Source organism: Megalopta genalis, chromosome 6, assembly GCF_051020955.1.
Source record: "Megalopta genalis isolate 19385.01 chromosome 6, iyMegGena1_principal, whole genome shotgun sequence".
NCBI lineage: Eukaryota > Metazoa > Arthropoda > Insecta > Hymenoptera > Halictidae > Megalopta > Megalopta genalis.
The window spans coordinates 18,452,418-18,474,602 of NC_135018.1; the positions used below are offsets into that span (position 1 = coordinate 18,452,418).

Here is a 22,185-nt window from a genome sequence, read left to right on the forward strand (position 1 = left end):
GAAGATTCGAGTAAAAAAAGCTCGGCACGGAATGTGTTAAACTTCAATCCAAGTAAACAAAAAAATTGTATTTCATTGAACAAATCGGCAATTACTTAGTTGCCAACCCAATACCGTTCGATTGCTGATCGAGAAGAACTTATCTGTGCAAAATGTCAACTCTGTTACTTGACCGTGAGGGTAGTAACAGGGTAATTTAGATTTGGTGAGCTGGAATTCTAGAGAAATCGAATCGACACCGGCAATTGTTCGACGGTTCGACGATCGGTAAAGCCGAATATTCGAACATTCGCGTGCATACTTTGTCGCAAGTATGCGACAACCATCTAAATTCGGTTTCGACAAAATCCTCTTCTGTTTCTCCATTAAATCGGGCGCGTTTTCTTCCGATTGTTGCAGGTCGAAACGAGCTGATCGCTCGTTACATCAAGTTGAGAACAGGCAAAACGAGAACGCGAAAGCAGGTATCTTCGCACATACAGGTCCTCGCCAGGCGAAAACTCCGTGAAATACAGGCGAAACTCAAAGTGGTGAGTATCCGAAGACTTTATTTTTCTCGCTCGCTTTCCTTATTGGCCCGCGAGTACACGCGCATACGGTATCATCGTGTACGTACAGTGACTAGCATTAATATATTCGGACACGATATTGTTAGAAGAATTATTGCTCCTTTTTATTGTTTACGACAGTATTATTGAATCAATTGTTTTCTCATATAATAAAGCACTTCTTAAAGTAAGCAGAAACATAAATTTTGTTTATTCGTTGCGCATGTTCTTTCGTATAACAAGCGATCAACAAGATTGTGAGAAAATTTAACGTCGCAAAAATATTCGGACAACGAACGAATTACATTAATTTTATATAAAATGAAAATCTTTTCGATCGTGTTATCATAATGTTAATATTTTGTCGGTTGACCCTTTTGTTATATTACTTCGTGTAATCGCTTGGGCATGTTACAGATGATTTTATTTAAATAATCCGGCGAAGTCCGTTTCCATTCGTCTAACAAACGTTGTTTTATCTCTGTTGTTGTCCTTGTAGATGTTGTACGAATTTTGCGGTCCAATCGATCCCATAAACTTTCAATCGGATTTAAATCAGGCGATTGAGAAGGAGGATGCAGTACTTTTGGACAATTGTATAATAAATATTCCTGTACAATTCTGGCCTTCTGTTTAGGATCATTGTCCTGATAAGAAGTGCTTTAAGAAGTGCTTCATTATATGAGAAAACAATTGATTCGATAATACTATCGTAAACAATAAAAAGGAGCAATAATTCTTGTAACAATATCGTGTCCGAATATATTAAGGCGAGTCACTTTATGTATTTCATTTTCTCGCATATAACGGTACATACTTCTCAACAGGCCCGAACAACGATCGAACATTTGATACGAATTAAACATTTAATACCGGAACAAATTTTCTAATTACATTTACAACGATCTATCCTTATACTATGCGTACCTAATACCTATCCTTGTATGACTATACTTGTACCGATACCTGTATCTGTGCATGTAAGCAGAAAACATTATTATACGCGCTATACGTACAAGCAGAAGAAAAGAATGTCCTCCATATTGATCTGCTCTTTCTATTATTATAATTGAGCCGTTTATTTTGAAAGTGGCCTAAGTCCATTTATTTGAAAATCCAGATATTTAAGGTTTTTATGTTTTAATAAATTTAAAAATATTGCTAATTGATAACATGGTGGTATAATGTTTTCGTGTTCCTAAGGGTCACTGCGTTCTTTCAGCTTCGCTGACATGAAATTATATGTATAACGTAGAAATGTGAATATTAAAATAGCTAGTTCGGTGTTTTTGAAATATGACTTAGGCCATTTTCAAAATAAACGGCTCAATTTGCTTTCGTCGATTCGATCGATGTATGAGGTTAAATTTTACGCTCGATATGCCATACGCCCGCAGTAATTTCTAGTAATTATAAAAACGTTTCCTCCGGAAATCGAACAGCCTTCTGCTATACAGAGTGTCCCAGGTTTTAATGTTCAAACTTTGTCAGTATATTCTATGGCACAAAGTACGAAAAAAATGTTATGCAAACATAGCTCGTATAGAGCTTTATTAAGAAGTTATAACAAAAATTCAGAATAGGAATAGTAATCAACTAAAAAGAAAATAAAAAATAAAAAAAAATCTTCGCTCGATGTCAATCATGTATTGTCAACAGCGGTTATTAATACGTTTCGAAATGTATTAATAAACACAGCTTACATAAACACACGGCATGTGCTGATCTATTCAAGCCAATGCTCGCAGTAACAGCAAGTTGATTACTATTCCTATTCTGAATTTTTGTTATAACTTCTTAATAAAGCTCTATATGACCTATGTTTACATATGGAGCTTTATTAAGAAGTTATAACAAAACTTCAGAATAGGAATAGGTTTTAATGTTCAAACTTTGTCAGTGTATTCTATGGCACAAAGTAAGAAAAAAATGTTATGACCTATGTTTACATAACATTCTTTTCTTACTTTGTGCCATAGAATACACCGACAAAGTTTGAACATCAAAACCTGGGACACCCTGTATATACCTTTGAAAAATAGACCTTCCGATTCGCAATCCGTAGGAGCGTCGTTCGGCAAGTCGAAGCTACGCGATAGTTGTCCCATTTTTATCTGTCAACGAATTACCTGCCGTGGAATTTTATCCACGACGATTCGTATCGGAATGATACGAATCGAATTGGATCGGATCGAGTCGGATCCGATCGGATCGGATCGGATCGGATCGGATCGAGAATTAATTGTCAATGGAGGGAATTTGTTCGATCGAAAGCGACGCCGGGGTGGTTTGTAAAGCAATAAATCAGGCGTAAAAATGAACCCGGGGCTCGTTTAATCAACGACTGAATTATTAAAGCGATTCGGGAACAATTGCGCGGGCTGTTAATAAATCACAGCGCGGTGGTTGGACTCGGCATTTCCATTCGTCGATACCATTCGAAACGAAAGAGGATAGAAAACAAGGGCGCAATGTTTATAGAATCGCGGACAATAGCCGACGAATCGGAATATTTGGTACAAAGTGACGCGATCGAAACACGCGCGAAGAACTCACCGTTCGATTTAGTCGATTACCGCGTTAACGAACTTCGTGCTTCCGATATTCGCGCACCCGAACAATTCCGTCGAGTCCTGTTCTCGAAAATCGTATGCAGACGATCGCTACAACGGGAACGTTGTTCGTTCGAAAAGCAACCCTGGGCCGACCGTGTGACGTAATTTCCTAGTTTCCGCGTTTCGGTCGCTTCGAGCGTTTTCGGCGTTTACGACGTTTCGGCGTTTTCCGCGTTTTTCGCGTTTTGGAAGTTTCAGCGTTTACGACGTTTCGGCGTTTTCCGCGTTTTGGAAGTTTCGGCGTTTTCCGCGTTTTCCGCGTTTTGGAAGTTTCGGCGTTCTCCGGCGTTTCGGCGTTTTCCGCGATTTGGAAGTTTCGGCGTTTTCCGCGTTTTGGAAGTTTCGGCCTTTTTCCGCGTTTCGGCGTTTTCCGCGTTTTTCGCGTTTTGGAAGTTTCAGCGTTTACGACGTTTCGGCGTTTTCCGCGTTTTGGAAGTTTCGGCGTTCTCCGGCGTTTCGGCGTTTTCCGCGATTTGGAAGTTTCGGCGTTTTCCGCGTTTTGGAAGTTTCGGCGTTTTCCGCGTTTCGGCGTTTTCTGGCGTCTCGGCGTTTTCCGCGTTTTGAAAGCTTCGGCGTTTACGACGTTTCGGCGTTTTCCGCGTTTTGAAAGCTTCGGCGTTTTCCGACGTTTTCCGCAATTTGGAAGTTTCGGCGTTTTCCGCGTTTCGAGAGTTTCAGGTGCGTCGCGCGCGCGGCCGAGCTGACCGTGTTTCAGGCCGCTTTGCTCGCTCTGCTCGCGCTTCCGAGCCGAGGCGAGTCGAGAGTTCCCCGCGATCGCGCGACCCGCAGATCTCCCCCGAGAACACAACACGTTACACATGTACACACGCATGCGCAATAATAAATATCCCGCGAGAAAAGAATTTTTAGGCACGCTGTTTACGTTTCCTGTGGTCGCGCCTTATTTAATTTCTACGCCCGGTTACTGCCGTTAAAGACCATTCGCGGCGAACCGTGCCGCGGCCGTATATTTTCACGGGTCCGCCGGCGGTCGTGTCAAAGTTTCGCGAACCAACCGCGCGCGCAAAAACCACGCCGGACAACTTCCACGGCCCGGCGGCCCGCTGGAACGGAGCCGTTTCCGGCTTGCCGGCGATTCGCAGTCATTTTTGTCCCCGAATTTCCAATTGAATTCCCGACGAAAAATTTTCCATCGAACTTTTTATTCCGCCGGACGACTCTCGGGGGTCGCGCTATTAATTTACGATAATTAATATCGTAGACGCGATCGGCCGGACAAGCGGCGTGTAACAACAACGACGAGCGCGGAGCGGAGCGGAGCGGTCGGCCGACCGTTCCGCAATCACCGGTAACGAGAGGTTAATCGAACGCGCGTCATTTTTCCCCGGGAGTGCATTCTTTCGAGATCGCGGGCCGCGCAATCAATTTCCGGAATAATCCTGCCGAGCGTTACGCTGTAATTGATTGTTGCGGTGTAAACGTAGTCCGATAACCAGCGATACCCAAAAACGGCCAACCGGCGCGGCGTTTCAGAATGTCGATAAACATGTCCAGCCCGGGTTACCCAGCCAATCCTGCATTCCTCGCGTGTATTTGCACGATGAGGGGCTGCAGCGGACAAGGACAAAACGATGCCCGGCGGGACAAAGAGAACGAGAGACGCGGAAATTAAAACAAGAAAAAACAGGGGAAGCGGGCCGGCCGAGGGTGGCCGAGGGAGGGTGGCCGAGAGGGGGTGGGGTGGAAAAAAAAAGAAGAGAGAGCCAGCTCTCTCTCAATTAACCGAATTGATATTCGACTGCGAGTTCACCCGCGGTGCACGATTCGAACAACGGTCCCGCGGAATTCAATGGAGCTTTTCGCGTGCAGCCCGGCACCGTGATAATCGTTTTTTAAATTCGAAAATTTGTCCGCGCGGCCGTTCCTTTTATTAAATCACGCCGCGAGCGAAATAAAACGCGTGCTACACGCTGCGCGCCGCGTGCAAACAGACCTCCGCGGCGGACCTCGATCGGAGAAAGAGGGCGGAAGAGGGCGAAAGAGGGCTACATAAAGCGGGGTAAAGCGGGCTAAAGCGGCCTGAAGCGAGCGTGTACTTACACAGAGCAGTTTCGACGTCGTGCTACGCGCGCGTAAAAGGACACGACCGCGCCGGATCCTTGCAATATTTTTTTATTCCGTGCGTCGGCGAAGGGATCCGTGTCGCGGCTTATTTGCACAGCGTTTGCGACTCGATCGAACGTACAAATGAGACTACGACGTTACCGCAGCTATTCGTTCATCCAGCTTATTCGTTCATCCGCTACGGCTCGGCCATTAAGTTGCGTATATATAGCTAGGTGATAAAGGGGTGGCGCGGGGTCGCGTCGTTCGCGAAGCATATCGCGCCCGTATGCCAATCTCGCCTTCGACAAATTGCTTCTCGTCGGAAGCTCGAACGCGTTCGGGACGAACGAATCGTAGGATAATCGAGATTCGCGACGTTCTCGAGGTCGACGTCGAGAAAGTCGGCCGATGCAGCTGCCCTTTGTCCGAAAGCTCGGTTCGAGCCGCGACAGTCGACCCGCGAGGCAATCGGCGATTAGCGCGAAGAAAACGCGAGCGTAAAACGAAGAAATACACCGGCGCGTAGTACGCCGGCGAGAAAAGACAGGCAACGGAAAACGACGCGTTTACCGGTCGAAGGACGGAGGAAAAAAAAGAAAAAGAAGAACGGTAGAGTAAGTCGGGTGTAACATTAGAGTTTTTCAGCGCGCCGCGTGCACCTATTAAAACCGTATGCAGTTGGCATTGTTACGCGGACGGGCGCGCTTCATTCCAAACGCGCAGTTTGTAATGGCTCTCCCATTACGGATTTATGAACGAAATTGAAAAGCTCTGTAGCCGGGCACACGGGTTCGGGCTCCCTGGGTGTGGGTGTGGACGTGGGCGTGGATGCGAGCGTGGATGCGAAGAGCGCGGGTGGTGTAGGTTGGGCGCGGGTACGGGCGCGGGTGCGGGCGCGGGGGACACGCCAATTTCCCGGATATCACGCGAACGAATCCCTCGTTCGCTCCGTCAGCGATTTTCGGTCCGAGGGCCTCTGATTAAAACGACGGCTTTCCGATAAAAGCGCAAAATTCCCGCGAATTTCGCGACCCAAAACCGGGCTTGTTTCTGCAATCAACTGCATTGCCGTTCTCCCGATAGCGATCGATGACATCAACCACGGTCAGGCTGAAACACCGACACCTGTAGGGGCGAAACCCAGCAGCGATAACGAAATTATGCACCGATGAGAAATGGTTTATCGATTCGATTTTATCGGTTCGCCTCGTATACCGCGTCGGGCAGCAAAAACGATTCCTTGGAAAATACCAAGTACGGTAATGTCTCCCTTACTGACACGCTCAGATTGTGCGCCAAAATGGACGATTTGGGAAGGGCGAACACGATTGTTCGAGCCTTGCAACTCGTTTTTACAGTCGTTGACAATCGATAACCATAAAAAGCGGGATACAAGAATTGAGAAATTGTATTTCCTTTCCCAAAATTGTCCATTTCTGTGGACAATCTGAGCGTCAGTAAGGGAGACATTACTGGGAGACATTAGTAGCGCTCAGATTGTCCTCAAAAATGGATATCCCCTCTTCTAATTAGGAAGACATTACTGTACAATAATGTCTCCCTAAGGATACGATTGTTCGAGCCTTGCAGCTTGTTTTTATAATCGTCGACAATTCGTGACCATAAAAACAAACCGCAAAGCTCGAATAATTGCATCTCCTCTTCCCGAGTTGTCCATTTCTGTGGACAATCTTAGCGTCAATTAGTCAGAGCGTCATCATCATTGACGATCGATCTGAGCGTCAACATTACTGTATAGTAATGTCTCCCTTTCCGACGCTCAGATTGTGCACCAAAATGGACAATTTGGGAAGAGGGGACACGATTGTTCGAGCCTTGCAACTCGTTTTTACAGTCGTTGACAATCGATAACCGTAAAAAACGTGCAACAAGGCTCGAGAAATCGTATTTCCTTTCCCAAAATTGTCCATTTCTGTGGACAATCTGAGCGTCAATTAGGGAGACATTACTGGGAGACATTAGTAGCGCTCAGATTGTCCACAAAAATGGATATCCCCTCTTCTAATTAGGAAGACATTATTGTACAGTAATGTCTCCCTAATTAGAAGAGGGGATACCCATTTTTGTGGACAATCTGAGCGCTACTAATGTCTCCCAGTAATGTCTCCCTAATTGACGCTCAGATTGTCCACAGAAATGGACAATTTTGGGAAAGGAAATACGATTTCTCGAGCCTTGTTGCACGTTTTTTACGGTTATCGATTGTCAACGACTGTAAAAACGAGTTGCAAGGCTCGAACAATCGTGTCCTTAGGGAGACATTATTGTACAGTAATGTCTCCCTAATTAGAAGAGGGGATACGATTGTTCGAGCCTTGCAACTCGTTTTTACAGTTGTTGACAATCGATAACTATAAAAAGCGAGCCACAAAGCTCGAGAAATCGTATTTCCTTTCCCAAAATTGTCCATTTCCGTGGACAATCTGAGCGTCAATTAGGGAGACATTACTGTACAGTAATGTAACGAATACGAAATTATGCACCGATGAGAAATGATTTATCGATTAGATTTTATCGGTTCGCCTCGTATACCGCGTCGGGCAGCAAAAACGATTCCTTGGAAAATACCAAGTACAGTAATGTCTCCCTTACTGACGCTCAGATTGTTCAGCAAACTGAACAATTTGGGAAGGAGGGATACGATTGTTCGAGCCTTGCAACTCGTTTTTACAGTTGTTGACAATCGATAACCATAAAAAGCGAGCCACAAGGCTCGAGAAATCGTATCTCCTTTTCCAAAATTGCCCATTTTTGTGGACAATCTGAGCGTCAGTAAGGGAGACATTACTGGGAGACATTAGTAGCGCTCAGATTGTCCACAAAAATGGATATCCCCTCTTCTAATTAGGAAGACATTATTGTACAGTAATGTCTCCCTAATTAGAAGAGGGGGTGCGATTGCTCGAGCCTTGCGGTTCGTTTTTATGGCCACGAATTGTCGACGATTATAAAAACGAACCGCAAAGCTCGAATAATTGCATCCCCTCTTCCCGTATTGTCCATTTCTATGGACAATCTTTGCGTCAATTAGAGTGACATTACTGTACAGCTTTCGCCTTACTTCTTCGATTTTCGACTTCTCGGTTTATCGTCCCTCCGCGTGCCATTCGTTTGCACGGAGCATCGCCGACCATCTCTTCGATCGTCCACGTTCGAACCACCGTTGTCGATCGAATAGATCGTGTCGCGTGTCTCCCGCCGCCTCTCGTCCGCTCGCCGTCGCGCAACAACCGTGTGCTTGCAAACGAACGCAACTTGCAAAAGGGATTACGTTCGCGAGGGTTTCCCGTCTCGCGATGGCAATATCGGCGATGCGTTGTAACCGGTTTGACAATTTGTTAGGATCATGCCGCCAAGGAGAAGGCGCTCCAGACAATGTCGAGCATGTCGAGCGCCCAGATAGTATCAGCTGGGAGTGCGATACACAACAAGATGCCCCCTGCCCTCGTGGGGCCCCTTGCCCTTCACGCTTCCACCCCTGTCTCCTATCCCGGAGCGGTAAGTCCCGATCACGAGAAACCCCTTGGAACGATTTTCATTTTCTTTTACTTTTTCTTTTACTTTTTCTTTTTCTTTGTCTTTGTCTTTGTCTTTTTCTTCGTCTGTTTTCTCGTGCTTCTTTATTATTATTATCGTTTCTCCGTTTCTGTTTCTGTTTCTTTTCGTTTTCTATTTTCGTTGTTTCGTTGTCGGACTGCGATATACTACTTTCCGAGGGAGCCACGAGCTTTTGGGCGAGACGACGAGACACGGTGAATCGGTTCAGAGAGGTAGAGAGGAAGAGAGGAAGAGAGCGAGAGATGAAGAGAGAAAGAGAGAAAGAGTTCGAATACTCTGACGAGCCAAAAAGCACCCGGAGCACCGAAAACAATTGCGTATCGTAAATGTCGACTCGAGAAGCGATTTTCGTGAAAACTTGCTTCGGTCTTAACCTTTTAGGCACGACGCGCTGCTATAGTGGCTTCCGCGGATATCATCTCTCTGAACGACGCGCCACTATAGTTGGCTTTCGCGGATGTCATCTCTCTGAACGACGCGCCACTATAGTGACTTTCGCGAATGTCATCTCTCTGAACGACGCGCCACTATAGTGGCTTTCGCGGATGTCATCTCTGAACGACGCGCCACTATAGTGGCTTTCGCGGATGTCATCTCTCTGAACGACGCGCCACTATAGTGACTTTCGCGGATGTCATCTCTCTGAACGACGCGCCACTATAGTTGGCTTTCGCGGATGTCATCTCACTCGGTCATCGTTTGGATCAAATAATCGTCTTCATCTGCATCGTTTCACACTTCTTTTGTCTTCACATCGATTTACAATATACAGACTTATCTTAACAATATAACTGTTAACACATCAAAGTCGGGGGATCTTGACGAAAGTATGCTAGGTAACGCGGCGACCGCCCCGCCTCGTTTTTCGTCCTAGAGCGGGCGATATTTGGTGTAATCGTAAAAAAATGTAGACTTAAAAAAGTTTATTTAAACTCTTAAAACTAAAAGAAATATTAAAAAAGAACTAAACACTAATTACGAGATAAATCGAGATAAATCGTATAAGTCGAGATAAATCGTAGTACTACGACTCCCGCCTTTAATGTGTCAACAATATATCTATATCTTAACAATATACAGACAGAATATACAGACGCTCTGTACAGTACATATCAGACTCTGCCGTCCAGAGAAATAGCCTCGCGCAGAATTCAGCCGTACCTAAAAGGTTAATCCGTTCGCACGTCGACCTTACAACAACCGTTTCGTTTCAATGCCGTTGCATTAGTTTTGCGTACGCGGATGTTTGCCCAATGATCCTAAAACGATGCGTTACCGAGCAGCGGTATCGAGGATCCGCGTTATCCGCCGGTCTCTGTCAGAAGCTATCCCAATTAACAGACGTCCAAGTGCTGTCGCGGCAAACGCGGTCGGCGCGTTCGCACGGTGTTTTCCCATGTACGCCGTTTACATGGCCCGCAACGCGTGCATCCTTCGAAACGGAAAATTGGGTAAACGTTCCGACGCGCGATCATCGTAGACGCGCCAATTAATCCAGATCCGTTCGCGAATTATCGGTTCGCAAGCCTGCATATTCGTCCGAGCGTGTCAGGGGGGCGTGTAGTAATCGCGCCCAGAACGGTGTCTCGTCGTCTTGAACATGGAAATTCTAATCGCTGTGTACTGCCGGTTTGGCTTCTTCTTTGAAGTTGGTCTCTATTTTTCTAACCGCTTTGCCCTGCAACCGTTTTAATCCGCTTGCGTTGCGTTTACACGTTGCGTTTGCGTTGCGTTCACCGTTGCGTTTACGTTCTCCAAAGTTTTGGCGTTCGTCGAACAGCTCGACAGACTCGCGAACAATGATCCCGTCGCGCGTCTCTGGACGACGAACGAACTCGTCGCATTTCGTCGCCGATTAACCATCGCGACTGGTTGCGACACGCCGTTGTCCGTCGCACCGATCTGTCGTTTCTTTCAGCGGCGGAGTCGAGACTCGTCCAGAGAACGAGGGGAATTTTAGAGAGCGTCTCGATCGCCGCGTCTCTGCTTCTTCCGTGGAAAAAGCACTTTCGACTCTACCGTGACGATTGCTTCGCGATAATCGAACGGCAAATGTTACTCGGCATCGACATACATATACAGGGTGTCCCAAAAATGTCTCGCAATCCGACAGTAGGGGATTCCTGAGGCGATTCGGAGCAACTTTTTCCTTAGCGAAAATGCGATCCGCGGCTTCGTTTACGAGTTATCAACGAAAAACGCTGACCAATGAGAGGCGGGATCAGCTGCCGCGAGGCGCTCGAGTCAGTGGGCGGAACTGGGCGCCGACCGTTCGTCGGCTGGGCCGCCGCGCGCCAGCCGAGCTCGCCTCTTATTGGTCAGTGTTTTTCGTGAATAACTCGCGAACGAAGCCGCGGAGAAAATTTTCGCAAAGGAAAAAGTTGCTTCGAACGATCTCAGCAATCTCCCATTTCCAGATCGCGAGACATTTTCGGATCGCCCTGTATATTTATAGCTCTGTTTCGAATGGAATTCCGTGGAAATCGTAGCTTTCCAGCGTACACGTAGACTGCATCGAAGTCCGCATCGCGAAAGCTTCTCTGACAAAAACTAACCATCCTCGTGAAATTACAATCCCTTGCTCTCTCTCTCTGCTGCTACGCCCTTGGGGGCCCTTGTTGTGTATTGTTCAATCGTCCGTTGCTCTATGTATTTACATACGTATCAACTGGGCATATATATTGTATACACGCGCACGGGTTGCATATACGTATACAGTATTCCCTCCTTATAATCGCCCCCGTTCACGTTGGTTCTGATAACATCGTTTCACCTTTTATTCGAGATTATGATTATTCTCTCTCTCTCTCTCTCTCTCTCTCTCTCTCTCTCTCTCTCTCTCTCTCTCTCGGTTCTTCCTTTTCTTCTTTGTTTCGTCGTCCGTGCAAAAATAACGACAAAGCGATCAAGGAACCAATAATGGACAGCGTGCGATTATCGAGGCAATACCGTGTATCCTGAACAGTATAATACACATATACCTATTATTCACATAATCACACGTTACGAAACGTTGTTGTGGCTTACGAAACTGTCTTTCTCTCTTCAGATAATACCACTACTTATTATCTTCTTTCACTCGCGTTGGTACATGTTTGTATTCTCATCTCGTTGCTGTTGTTGTTCTTGTCGTTGTTGCGTTGTTTCTTTCGCTCCGTACCGGAAAGCGATTCGCGGTCGTTCCTCGCCCGATGGCTCGATGGCTCGATGGCTCGCGGTGAACGATGGGAGATCTTTTTTCATTTGTGGAATCTCGAAGTTTCGTGTCACGGATACTCGATTTTCCGTGGAGCCTCCGTTACGCGCGATCCGATCGAAAGAAACCGCGGAAGGCGGCTCGAATGTCGTCGCGTTTCAACGCGTTTTCGATCGTTCGTCGGAAAATCTATTCGAATATAGTCGAACGCGTACATTTTAACCGTACATTGTAACACGTGTAACGGAGCTTCCACTGTTCTTCCATTGTCCGTGAAGCCGGTCCGGTGAGACAGTTCTCGCGTTGACTGCCTTAGCGACTTCATCGGTCGTTCGGTTGCGACATCAACTTCGGACGCTCGTTTCTTTTTCACCGTTCGTCGAAGCGAATCGTTCGTAGCTTTGGCCGTATAGAATTGGATCGAACTTAGAACTTAGAATTCGATCGAACGGTCGGTATTCGCTTCGGTCTAGTTTTATCGTGAACGGAACAAGGCGTGCCGGGGCGAAAGGGATGATTTAGGCGTCAAGATTTGCCTTTCCTCTGTGCACAGAATACTTGCTTCTTCGGCCCGATCGCGCGTTACTTTGAAACCCGAACGGTCGAGGAAGCTGCGAAGTTGTTTTTTCCCCCCATGAAACGATGTACACGTTTTGGAAATTCTGCGTACGCGCGTAGCAGGGCCGCGTTACGATTGAGGGCGCAAGAATTAAGTGCGCGCGAACGCTAACGGGGTGACCAATTGTTTCCGGGCACAGTTCGCATTATATTCGTCGGATAAGGCGCGTCGCGTTTCCTTGTAATAAATACGAATAAACGAAATAAAAGTACGATGAATAATGAATACGATGAATATCCAATTCGATAAATAGCGAAGCAGTTTGTCGCTCCGTTACTCTGCCGCGAACGGCGCGTAGATTCGTAGCAAGATTATCGCGATTATTAAGATCACGATCACGATCAAGATCTCGCTCGGCAGTCAACGCGAGTCAAGAACGGTGCGTTTCGTTCGGTGAGCGTTCGAGGAGCTTCGACGCGAGGAAAACGCTAAGGAAATGCTAACGAACCCTGTCGCGACGAGCCTAACCCTAACCCGCGAGCCCGCGGAAATGTCGCGTCGATGTTGCAAAATGACCGTTGGAAACGTCGGATTTTCAGCAATTTTGGCAGCCGGGTCTGCAGCCAGGAACATCTCAGGATGTCAAGCCATTTTCGCAGCCGGCGTACACTGGGAAACCAGCGACGGCGGTCTCGAGCGGCGACATGGTCCAGGCTCAACCACCCCCGCCCTGGGAAGGACGTGCCATTGCAACCCACAAGCTCAGGCTCGTCGAGTTCTCGGCCTACATGGATCAGCAGAGAGACCAGGATATTGTAAGCGAGATACCTTTCGAGAGAAACAACTCTGTCCGCGCGTTGTTTCCGCTCCGATATCGCACCGATTACACGGCGCTTCGATCGTTTCGTCTTCTTTTCTTTTTTTTCAAAACGAAATCTTTTCATTTTCAGTACCATAAACACCTGTTCGTCCACATAGGAGGATCCGCGACTTACGCGGATCCGTTACTAGAGGCTGTCGACGTTAGGCAGATATACGACAAATTCCCGGAGAAAAAGGGCGGTCTGAAGGAGCTTTACGACAAAGGACCTCAGGCGGCCTTCTTTCTCGTGAAATTTTGGGCCGATCTCAATACCAACATCCAAGACGAAGCGAGAGCCTTTTACGGCGTGACGAGCCAGTAAGTTGTTCAAATTTTGTCGTCGTTTTCGTCGCACCGATCGGTCGCGTACGCTTGGTAGATCATCGATTATCCGGGCTAAACGGAGCAGCGGACGATAGAACTTGCTCGGACACCTGGTTCGAGTGCCAGATCTCGTCTCTATCGATTCGCCTCGACCGAGCGGCTCGCGGATTACTTGTACGACATATGTACAGGGTGTTTCGCCGATACTTTCAAGCTTCAACATTAAATATATGCAGCTATTGTTATCGATGAGAAAACATGAAACTTAAAGATGCGACAATATTTGTGTAGAAAAGAGCCTTCGCATGCCATTTCGACATAGAGATGAATTTCACGAGCAGGAGACAACGCGTCGCTTCCTTTTTCGTCGAAACACGTGTACCCAGAGGCTACTATACAGGATGTCCCAAAAATGTCTCGCAATCCGAAAGTAGTGGGTTCCTCGGATCGTTCGAAGCAACTTCTTCCTTTACAACAATTTTCTCCGAGGCACCGTTAACGAGTTATCAACGAAAAACAGTGACCAATGAGAGGCGAGCTCGGCTGGCGCGAGGCGACCGAGCCAATGAGCGGAACCGGGCTTCGCGCGCTGGTTGGCTGGGTCGCCTCGCGTCAGCCGTACTCGATTCTTATTGGTCGCTGTTTTTCGTTAATAACTCGTTAACGGTGCCTCGGAGAACATTTTTGTAAAGGAAGAAGCTGCTTCAAATGATCGGAGGAACCCGCCATTTCCGGATTGCGGGACATTTTTTGGGACACTCTGTATATTTATATAACGAATGACTTCGATATCGGTGAACGCGAGTACGCTCGTTACCGTTACTGTTACGCTTCCGTTTGTTCGGTAGGTACGAGAGCAACGAGAACATGACGATAACATGCTCGACCAAAGTCTGCTCTTTCGGTAAACAAGTGGTGGAGAAAGTGGAAACGGAATACGCTAGGTTCGAAAATGGCAGGTTCGTCTATCGGATCAGTCGATCGCCCATGTGCGAGTACATGATCAATTTTATACACAAATTGAAGCACCTGCCGGAGAAGTATATGATGAACAGCGTGCTCGAGAATTTCACCATTCTCCAGGTATGTTGTTGCACGATATTTTATCGTTTCTTTCCGTTTTCTGTCCGAAATCTAGAGCTTGATCTTGCGCAGCTACGGGAGCTTACGAGCTTAGGAGCTCGGGTGCTCGGAAGTTCGGGAGCTCTCGCGAGCTAGCGAGATCCGAAGTTCGTCCGTGAATCGACCGACTATACAGGGTGTCCCAAGAATGTCCCGCGATCCAGAAATGGGGGATTCCTGGGGTCGTTTGGAGTAACTTTTTCCTTAGCGAAAATTCAATCCGCGGCTTTGTTTACGAGTTATCGACGAAAAACAGCGACCAATAAGCGGCGAGAGATCAGCTGGCGCGAGACGGCCGAGCGCTGGGCGAGCTAGCCTCTCATTGGTCAGTGTTTTTCGTTGATAACTCGTAAACGAAGCCTCGGAGAACATTTTCGCAAAGGAAAAAGTTGCTTCAAATGACCCGAGGAATCCACCACTTTCAGATTGCGAGACATTTTTGGGACGACCTGTTATAGTCCAGCGAGACATAACCGAGAACCGAGATACAAAAATCGGTCGCCAGTGGTTCGAACAGAACATTCAACGACGATCATTCTCCTTCGATTGCAGGTTGTCACGAACAGGGATACGCAGGAAACGTTACTCTGTACGGCATACGTGTTCGAAGTGTCGACGTCCGAGCACGGCGCGCAACATCACATATACAGATTGATCAAGGACTAGCCTGCTTGAACCTGCTCGCCATGCAGCCATCCACCCCCATCAGTGCCTACCATCACATTTCAAAAATCATCCATACGCGCAACTACACGATTACACACAGGGATTTCTAATAACCTTTTGAAGTGTCGTGGTTAATACGTGCAACCACCGCAAATGTCTTTACAAGCTCGTTTCTTTCGTTTTCACTTTTTCTTTCACCCGTTTATTTTCTCTCTCTCTCCTCTTCCGCTCACTCTTCTCCCATCTCCATCTCCATCACCATCTCCATCTCCATCTCCATCTCCATCTCTATCTCCATCTCCATCTCCATTACCATCTTCATCTCCGCCCTCTGTCCCCCCCCCCCTCCTTTTCTTTTTATATCACTTTGTATCCAACCTGACCATTAATATCGGTGTAAGTATAATATTTACGTGTAACAAATATTATATTTATACTTTGTATGTGGGTTTTGTAGTTTTAAACGATTTTGCATGTCGCGAATATGTATCTTTTACCGATTTCATCGTTTTAGCAGCTACGGAGTGACCAATCCTAGGGATTCCCTTTAACAACTGTACGCTTCAAAGGGTTAAGCGTGAATACGTTACATAGTAACACGCTCGGTCTATGTATACACGGCGTGGTCGCGGCAAACGTTTCGAAGAAAAAAGAAAAACGTTTCCGCGTCCACGTTCTCGCGGAGTTTCGATCGAAAATGTTCCGTCGTCCGGCGACAAATTCATAAAGAGGTATTTCAACGACTCGAGGACGAGTCTAAACGATTGTCCAATTAGACGGTGAACGCCGATATCTCCGCCGATAATCTCGATCGGTTGAATTTTTTAACGAGACTGCTCGACTCCGCGACGTTCGAACGAACATTTCCCAAGAAACTCCTCGGAGGGAACTTGAAACTCGTACATGCCACCCACAACCGTACAACCGTGCAACCGTGCAACCGTGCATTACCGTGGAAACGTGCAAACACGAACACGTTTTAACAGAGAAAAATACGCGCGCACGCATTCGCACACGTACACACACGTACATACATACATGACACGCAAAAACACACGTTAAAAGTACTGGCCAGACCGAGCTTGAGTTTGATTCAGAAAACTGGTAAAACTTGTAAGAAATAATTGGTACGCGTGTTTTAATAGATTGTGGAAAGGATTCCCCGCGACCAATGCGCGGGAACCACGTTTCAGATTTTGAGGAAAAAAGTAAACTGTAAATTTTATATTGAAACAGATGTAATCGCATGTATATATATATATATACATATATACACACATATATATATACATATATATGTATATATATATACATATGTATATAGTATCCATATATATATATACATACATACATATATATATACATATATATTTTATGAATATTTCGCGTCATTTGCTCTACGAAACGAATCGAATCGATATCGTCGGGATTTTAATACAGAGATATAATAAATGTTAAGTTAAAATTGACAATAAATTTGGTATGAGAATGCGTCGACGATAGCTGTATGTACCAAGAAGAAAAAAAAAAAGTATGAAAACGACAAAAAATAGCAAAAAAAGAAAACGGAACGGAGAAAAAAGAAGGAGAAACAGACTCTGATCTCGGAAAGGCGTGGTACTGACATAATTTAGTATTATAGTTTTATTATTATTAAACTAGGAAATAGATCAGACAAGACATCCACACACAGATATACATATATTACATATAAGAATATATATGTTAAATATTAATGCAATGATTACAATTTACATTGTTATAAATGATCGTGTATAAAGTTATCTAAGTGATTTCTAAGTTTTAAACGAAATGGAAGTTTAATAGAGAGGTATGCCATTATTATGATTTCTTAAGTTTCCTTGGTTACATTAACGTTACTATACTTTCTTCGTCATTTTCTCATTTTCTTTTTGTCTTTCTCTTTTTCTCATTTTCCTCCGTTTCTCTGTTCGTCTCTTTCTTTCTTCTCTTCTCTTCTTCTCTCTTTCTATTCTTCGCTTCTTCTCTCTGTCCCCTTTTCATTTGATCGTGAGAAGATAGCAAAGTCGAGAGCATGGTATCGTGAAACGTTACGCAAACCTTTCCCCAAAGCTTTTCTGTTCTATTTCGACCACCGTTTCTGTCACCCATTTGTTTTTCTTTATATATATATAACTGTACTGCGATTAACGTGAGAATTCTCGCCGCAGAACTTTTCAATTTTCAACGATCGGATGCCGGATAGGTAATAGAAAAGTGGGATTATTGCTCTCGTCGTTTCTTTTTTTACGTCGTAATTCATTTTTTTTCCATTTTAACAAAAGGAACAGAGTCTTTTTAATCCAGCCAGCCAATTTCAGGCAGCGCGACACTTAGATTAGAGGGATGTGTTTTGTATTTCTTGTAATCGATTTTACTTCTCGTACCCTAAGCTCTTTCTTTTCTATATCCTGTTGCGCGACTCGCTCTCATACTTGGCACACTTCGAGCTTCTTAACAAATCTTTCTATCATTGCTCGCTACGCGACACAAGCAACTTTCATCCGTAGGCGACTATCCGTTTTCCTTTTCGGGGGAACCGAAACGATCGACGGAGACGTTTCTCTGTTAAACTTTTTGCGAATAAACGATCTCACGACTTGTCGGCCGGAGGATCTCGCAGTTCGAGATCACCGCTCTCCCACCCGTATAACACACACGCAAACAGAACACAACGCGGGCACGCGCGCGAACACACGCGGAACAGAAAGAAAACGGTCACACGCGCACACCAGTGATAACAAAACCTCTCGTCGAGACCTCCGTATCGATGACGACGAACAATCGATAACGTGATTTCATTGAAGCTCTCTGAACCTCGAGCAACACGTTTACTAAAGTTCTCACGAATCTTTCTCGACAATGTGTTTCGTACTTAAAGCAACGTTTCTCAAACGCATGGACCACGACGAATGCTTGAACGCAGAGATTTTCCTTGAATCGGTGATGGTAACGCGATTATTTAACGCGTTCGCTACCTACCGCAAATCTTTTGCAACGGTACCGTCTCGTCGATTCGAACAGGCGCGCGCGTCTACGCCCGTTGCCGAATTCTCGTTCTCGTTCTCATTCTCGTTCTCGTTCTCGTTTTCGTTCTCGTTCTCGTTACCGTTACCGTTACCGTTATCCCCTGCCCCTACCCCTAACAGCATACGGCACACGATAACGCGGTATCGGTCTGCGATCGTTATCGTTTCGTTTAGAGTTTAGGCTTCGGAAATGATTGTATGGACATTGGGTGGACGAGGTTCGGTAACAGATGTGCACGCGTACCTTAACGAATTCGGTTGTACTTCGTAATTATTAAAAAAAAAGAAAAAAGAAAGAAGATATTCGGAAGGAACAACGAGGAAATCAACGGGACGTTACCGTACTTCCGAGGAATGACTGCTCACAGAGCCGCGCGTAGTCTCTATTTTTTCATTAAAAAGAAAAAAAAAAGGAAGAAGAGGAAAGGAACTTGGGGATAATATGCACGGGGTTGTTACGGTCAAAATGTTTGTCGAGTTTAATTCCCGAGGCATACGTTAACGTTGTGTGTTTTTTTCTCTTTTTTTTTTCTTTTTTTTTTATCGGTGCAAATTATAACGACGGAACTTGACTCGAGGATTTTTCCAGTATAAAAGTTCGTTCAATCTCTAAAAAGAGGATAATACGGAGAATTTGTCGAACGAGAATAACGACTGGCGGCTGACTTTGAATTCGTCGTATCGTTGTTGACAAACTGTCCAAAAAAAATCCACCAAATCTTGGCTAGCAGTTGTGTATATTTGATTATTGTTATTGTTGATCGTGTGCGAGAAATACTTTTTCACAATGTTGGTAGAGAACGCGTTAATACGCGTCGATAAATACACGCGACCTGCGGTTTATTTTTCATTCGATTCGCATCTCTCGTGAAATCCCAACCGTGTGTTGTATGCACAGAGAATTATCTATGGTATTTTTTAATCTGATCGATTATGTGTTCGAAAAGAATGTGCTTGCCCATATTGGCGGCGAACATTACTCATACATATATACAGGAGAGAATCATTGTATAATTTAAGAATTAATTAATAATACTTACCTGTATTTTTACGTTAATTAACTTTTACGCAACAAGTGGCAATGTATTTTGATCTCTGTTTTAGTCAGAAGTAACGTCGCTTTTTATTTGGGGTGAGAATTGAATTTGCTAAGTGATCGACTGAATATATCAAAGGAAGAACTTATATTTTAGATGGTAACGTTACGTGGCTTTCGTTCGATAACTGGCAGCTTTCAAACAATTTTTTTTTAATTATTGTTACCTATTCTCTCTTTTTTTTTTGTTTTGTAATAATTGACCATAAGTCTCTTGTTCTTTTTTATATACATATACATATATGTATGTATGTATGTATGTATGTATGTATGTATGTATGTATGTATATGTATGTATGTTTGTATGTATGTATGTATGTATGTATGTATATACGTATGTATGTATGCATATACATATATACATAATAATAATAAATATTATTATATATACATTGTAATCTTGCAAAATTGTAAAGGTTAAGGTGAAATTGGAACCATCGAGATGTTCTTGCGTGAGAATTGCATTGTTTAGAAATGTATTTAAATTTTTAACAATCGCGCGAATTATTGTTCAAAGGAATTACAAGCATTCCTTGAAAATGTAAATGAGTTTTTTGTTTTTTTTTTTTTTAATAAACGGTAACGAATAAGATGAATACACGATTGGCGATTTTTCGAAAACTGTTGTATACCGTTGATAGAAAAATTGGGCACATCTCGTGGTTCCGAATCGTCTCGCGATAAAGCGTTCTCTTACGAAGGAAACAACAAATCACGATATATCTTTGAAAGATACTCAAATGTCGTTCGATTAATGCGAATTTTGTCTTGATTTTGGTTTTGATTTTGACTTTTTTGATTTTGATTTTTTATTTTGATTTTGATTTTGATTTCGACGGAATGAAACAAAAACAAGGGAGAAATATGAAATCGAAAAAGAACAAAAAAACGGAGCACCGATACTAATATTATTAACATTATTGAATAATGATTTTAAAGTAAGCGAATTACATTTATAAGGAAAGATTATGAAAATATATATTTATCTATGTCTTCTGTGAAGATAGAAAATAGCACTCTCTCACTCTATATCGATGATATCAGACAGGAAACTCGAAATCCGATAAAGAATAGAAACGCAGAAGTGGATTAGGGAAGGGAAAACGAAACGTGGAAGAAAAAATAAACGCTGTTAATGCGAAAGGACGCGAAGAAACGCGGGAGAAAGGAGAATGAAAACGAATTCGCGCTCTGTACACGATACATGTTACAATCGATGACGAGAACCAGAAATTTGTTAAATATCTTTGTACATATTTACATAATGATCATCAAAAGAGAAGTTCCAGCGGCTACATGTTTGCGTATTGTATTGTGTATAGACCTTCGCGAGAACGGAAAATTCTTTAACTTGTAAATTCTCTGCCGAATTCGGTTAAACTGTTTCAAACTGAAGCGCAAACAATCCTTCGTCTGTATTTTCATAGAGAGACACGCCCGACTATCGAAACAAACACTATGTACGTATTTATACTCAGTTCGGAAGAATTTGTGTCCCGTATTCACTATATCGCTTTGCTTTGCGACGCGTTGGTCGGAATTTCCGTTCGATTCACTGAAAATGAAAATTCGTCCAATGGTTCCATGAATAATCTCTATGAAAACATCGACTTGAATTATTACAATGTATTATTCAATTTGTGTACGCCCAAGAAAAAAGAGAAGCTCGCGCTTATTTCAAATTTCTATTTCTTCATATCCTGGAACTGCCATATCAAAGAATTGAGCTTGATTATACAAAAGAAATAAATGAAATATTGATCAGAACGAATGGGATCTACCTGTATATTATCATAAATAAAATGAAACGAGGATCAAAGTAGTTGATTTAACAAGTAAATGAAGAATGAAATGATATATCATTAAATTAGAGGTTTAAAAATATAATAGAATTCAGTATATGTACAGTATTTGAAAAACATGTTTATAATTTGTATGGAAAATAAATAATTGATATAAAAAGAAATTGTATCATTTCGATGACTCCCCCTATGAAAGACATAAAAACGCATGATGCGCATTGTTGTGCCAGTATGTTAGTATGCCTGTAATTCACATTACTGTTCCAAGAACAGCATGATAGTGTGTTTCGATCCTTATTGTTATTGTATTGTTACTGTTACTATTACTATTACCGTGTTACCGGTGTCATTGTTATTGCTTTCATTTTTTCAACATACAATTAATATCTTGAGTGCACTATACTTTATCGATCTGTTAGCTAAGGAACATTGATGCGGTTCTAATAAATTAAAAACGTGACAATCCAGGCAGAATCTTGCAAACTCTTCGATAAAAAATGGCAAAAATATTTATATTAATTTATATATAATATTTATATTAATATTTAAAAATATTTATTACATATATTGGATTCATATATATGGTTAAGAGAAACTTTGGCCTTGACGCTAATACCTGGTTCTAATCGCGCAATGAATAAATATTTTAAATAATGGTAAAGAAAGCGAAATCTGGAAACTCGAACTAAGAAAAAATGA

The 22,185-nt window shown here is 43.8% G+C and overlaps 1 protein-coding gene across 7 annotated transcripts in view; it reads left to right on the plus strand.

Annotated features, from left to right (window-relative positions):
- The window catches only part of scalloped (TEA domain transcription factor 1 homolog scalloped), a 218,434-nt gene extending 196,784 nt beyond the window's left edge, over positions 1-21,650 (plus strand). For 6 of the 7 annotated variants that reach the window (XM_076523254.1, XM_076523255.1, XM_076523256.1 and 3 more), the window contains 6 exons: positions 400-530; positions 8,594-8,749; positions 13,164-13,379; positions 13,515-13,744; positions 14,599-14,833; positions 15,425-21,650. In XM_076523254.1, coding sequence (XP_076379369.1) covers positions 400-530; positions 8,594-8,749; positions 13,164-13,379; positions 13,515-13,744; positions 14,599-14,833; positions 15,425-15,538 — 1,082 coding nt within the window. In that variant the 3' untranslated portion in view covers positions 15,539-21,650. The remainder of the gene's footprint in view (positions 1-399; positions 531-8,593; positions 8,750-13,163; positions 13,380-13,514; positions 13,745-14,598; positions 14,834-15,424) is intronic. The other variant, XM_076523258.1, reaches the window with a different exon arrangement.
- The last annotated feature ends 535 nt before the right edge of the window (positions 21,651-22,185 follow it).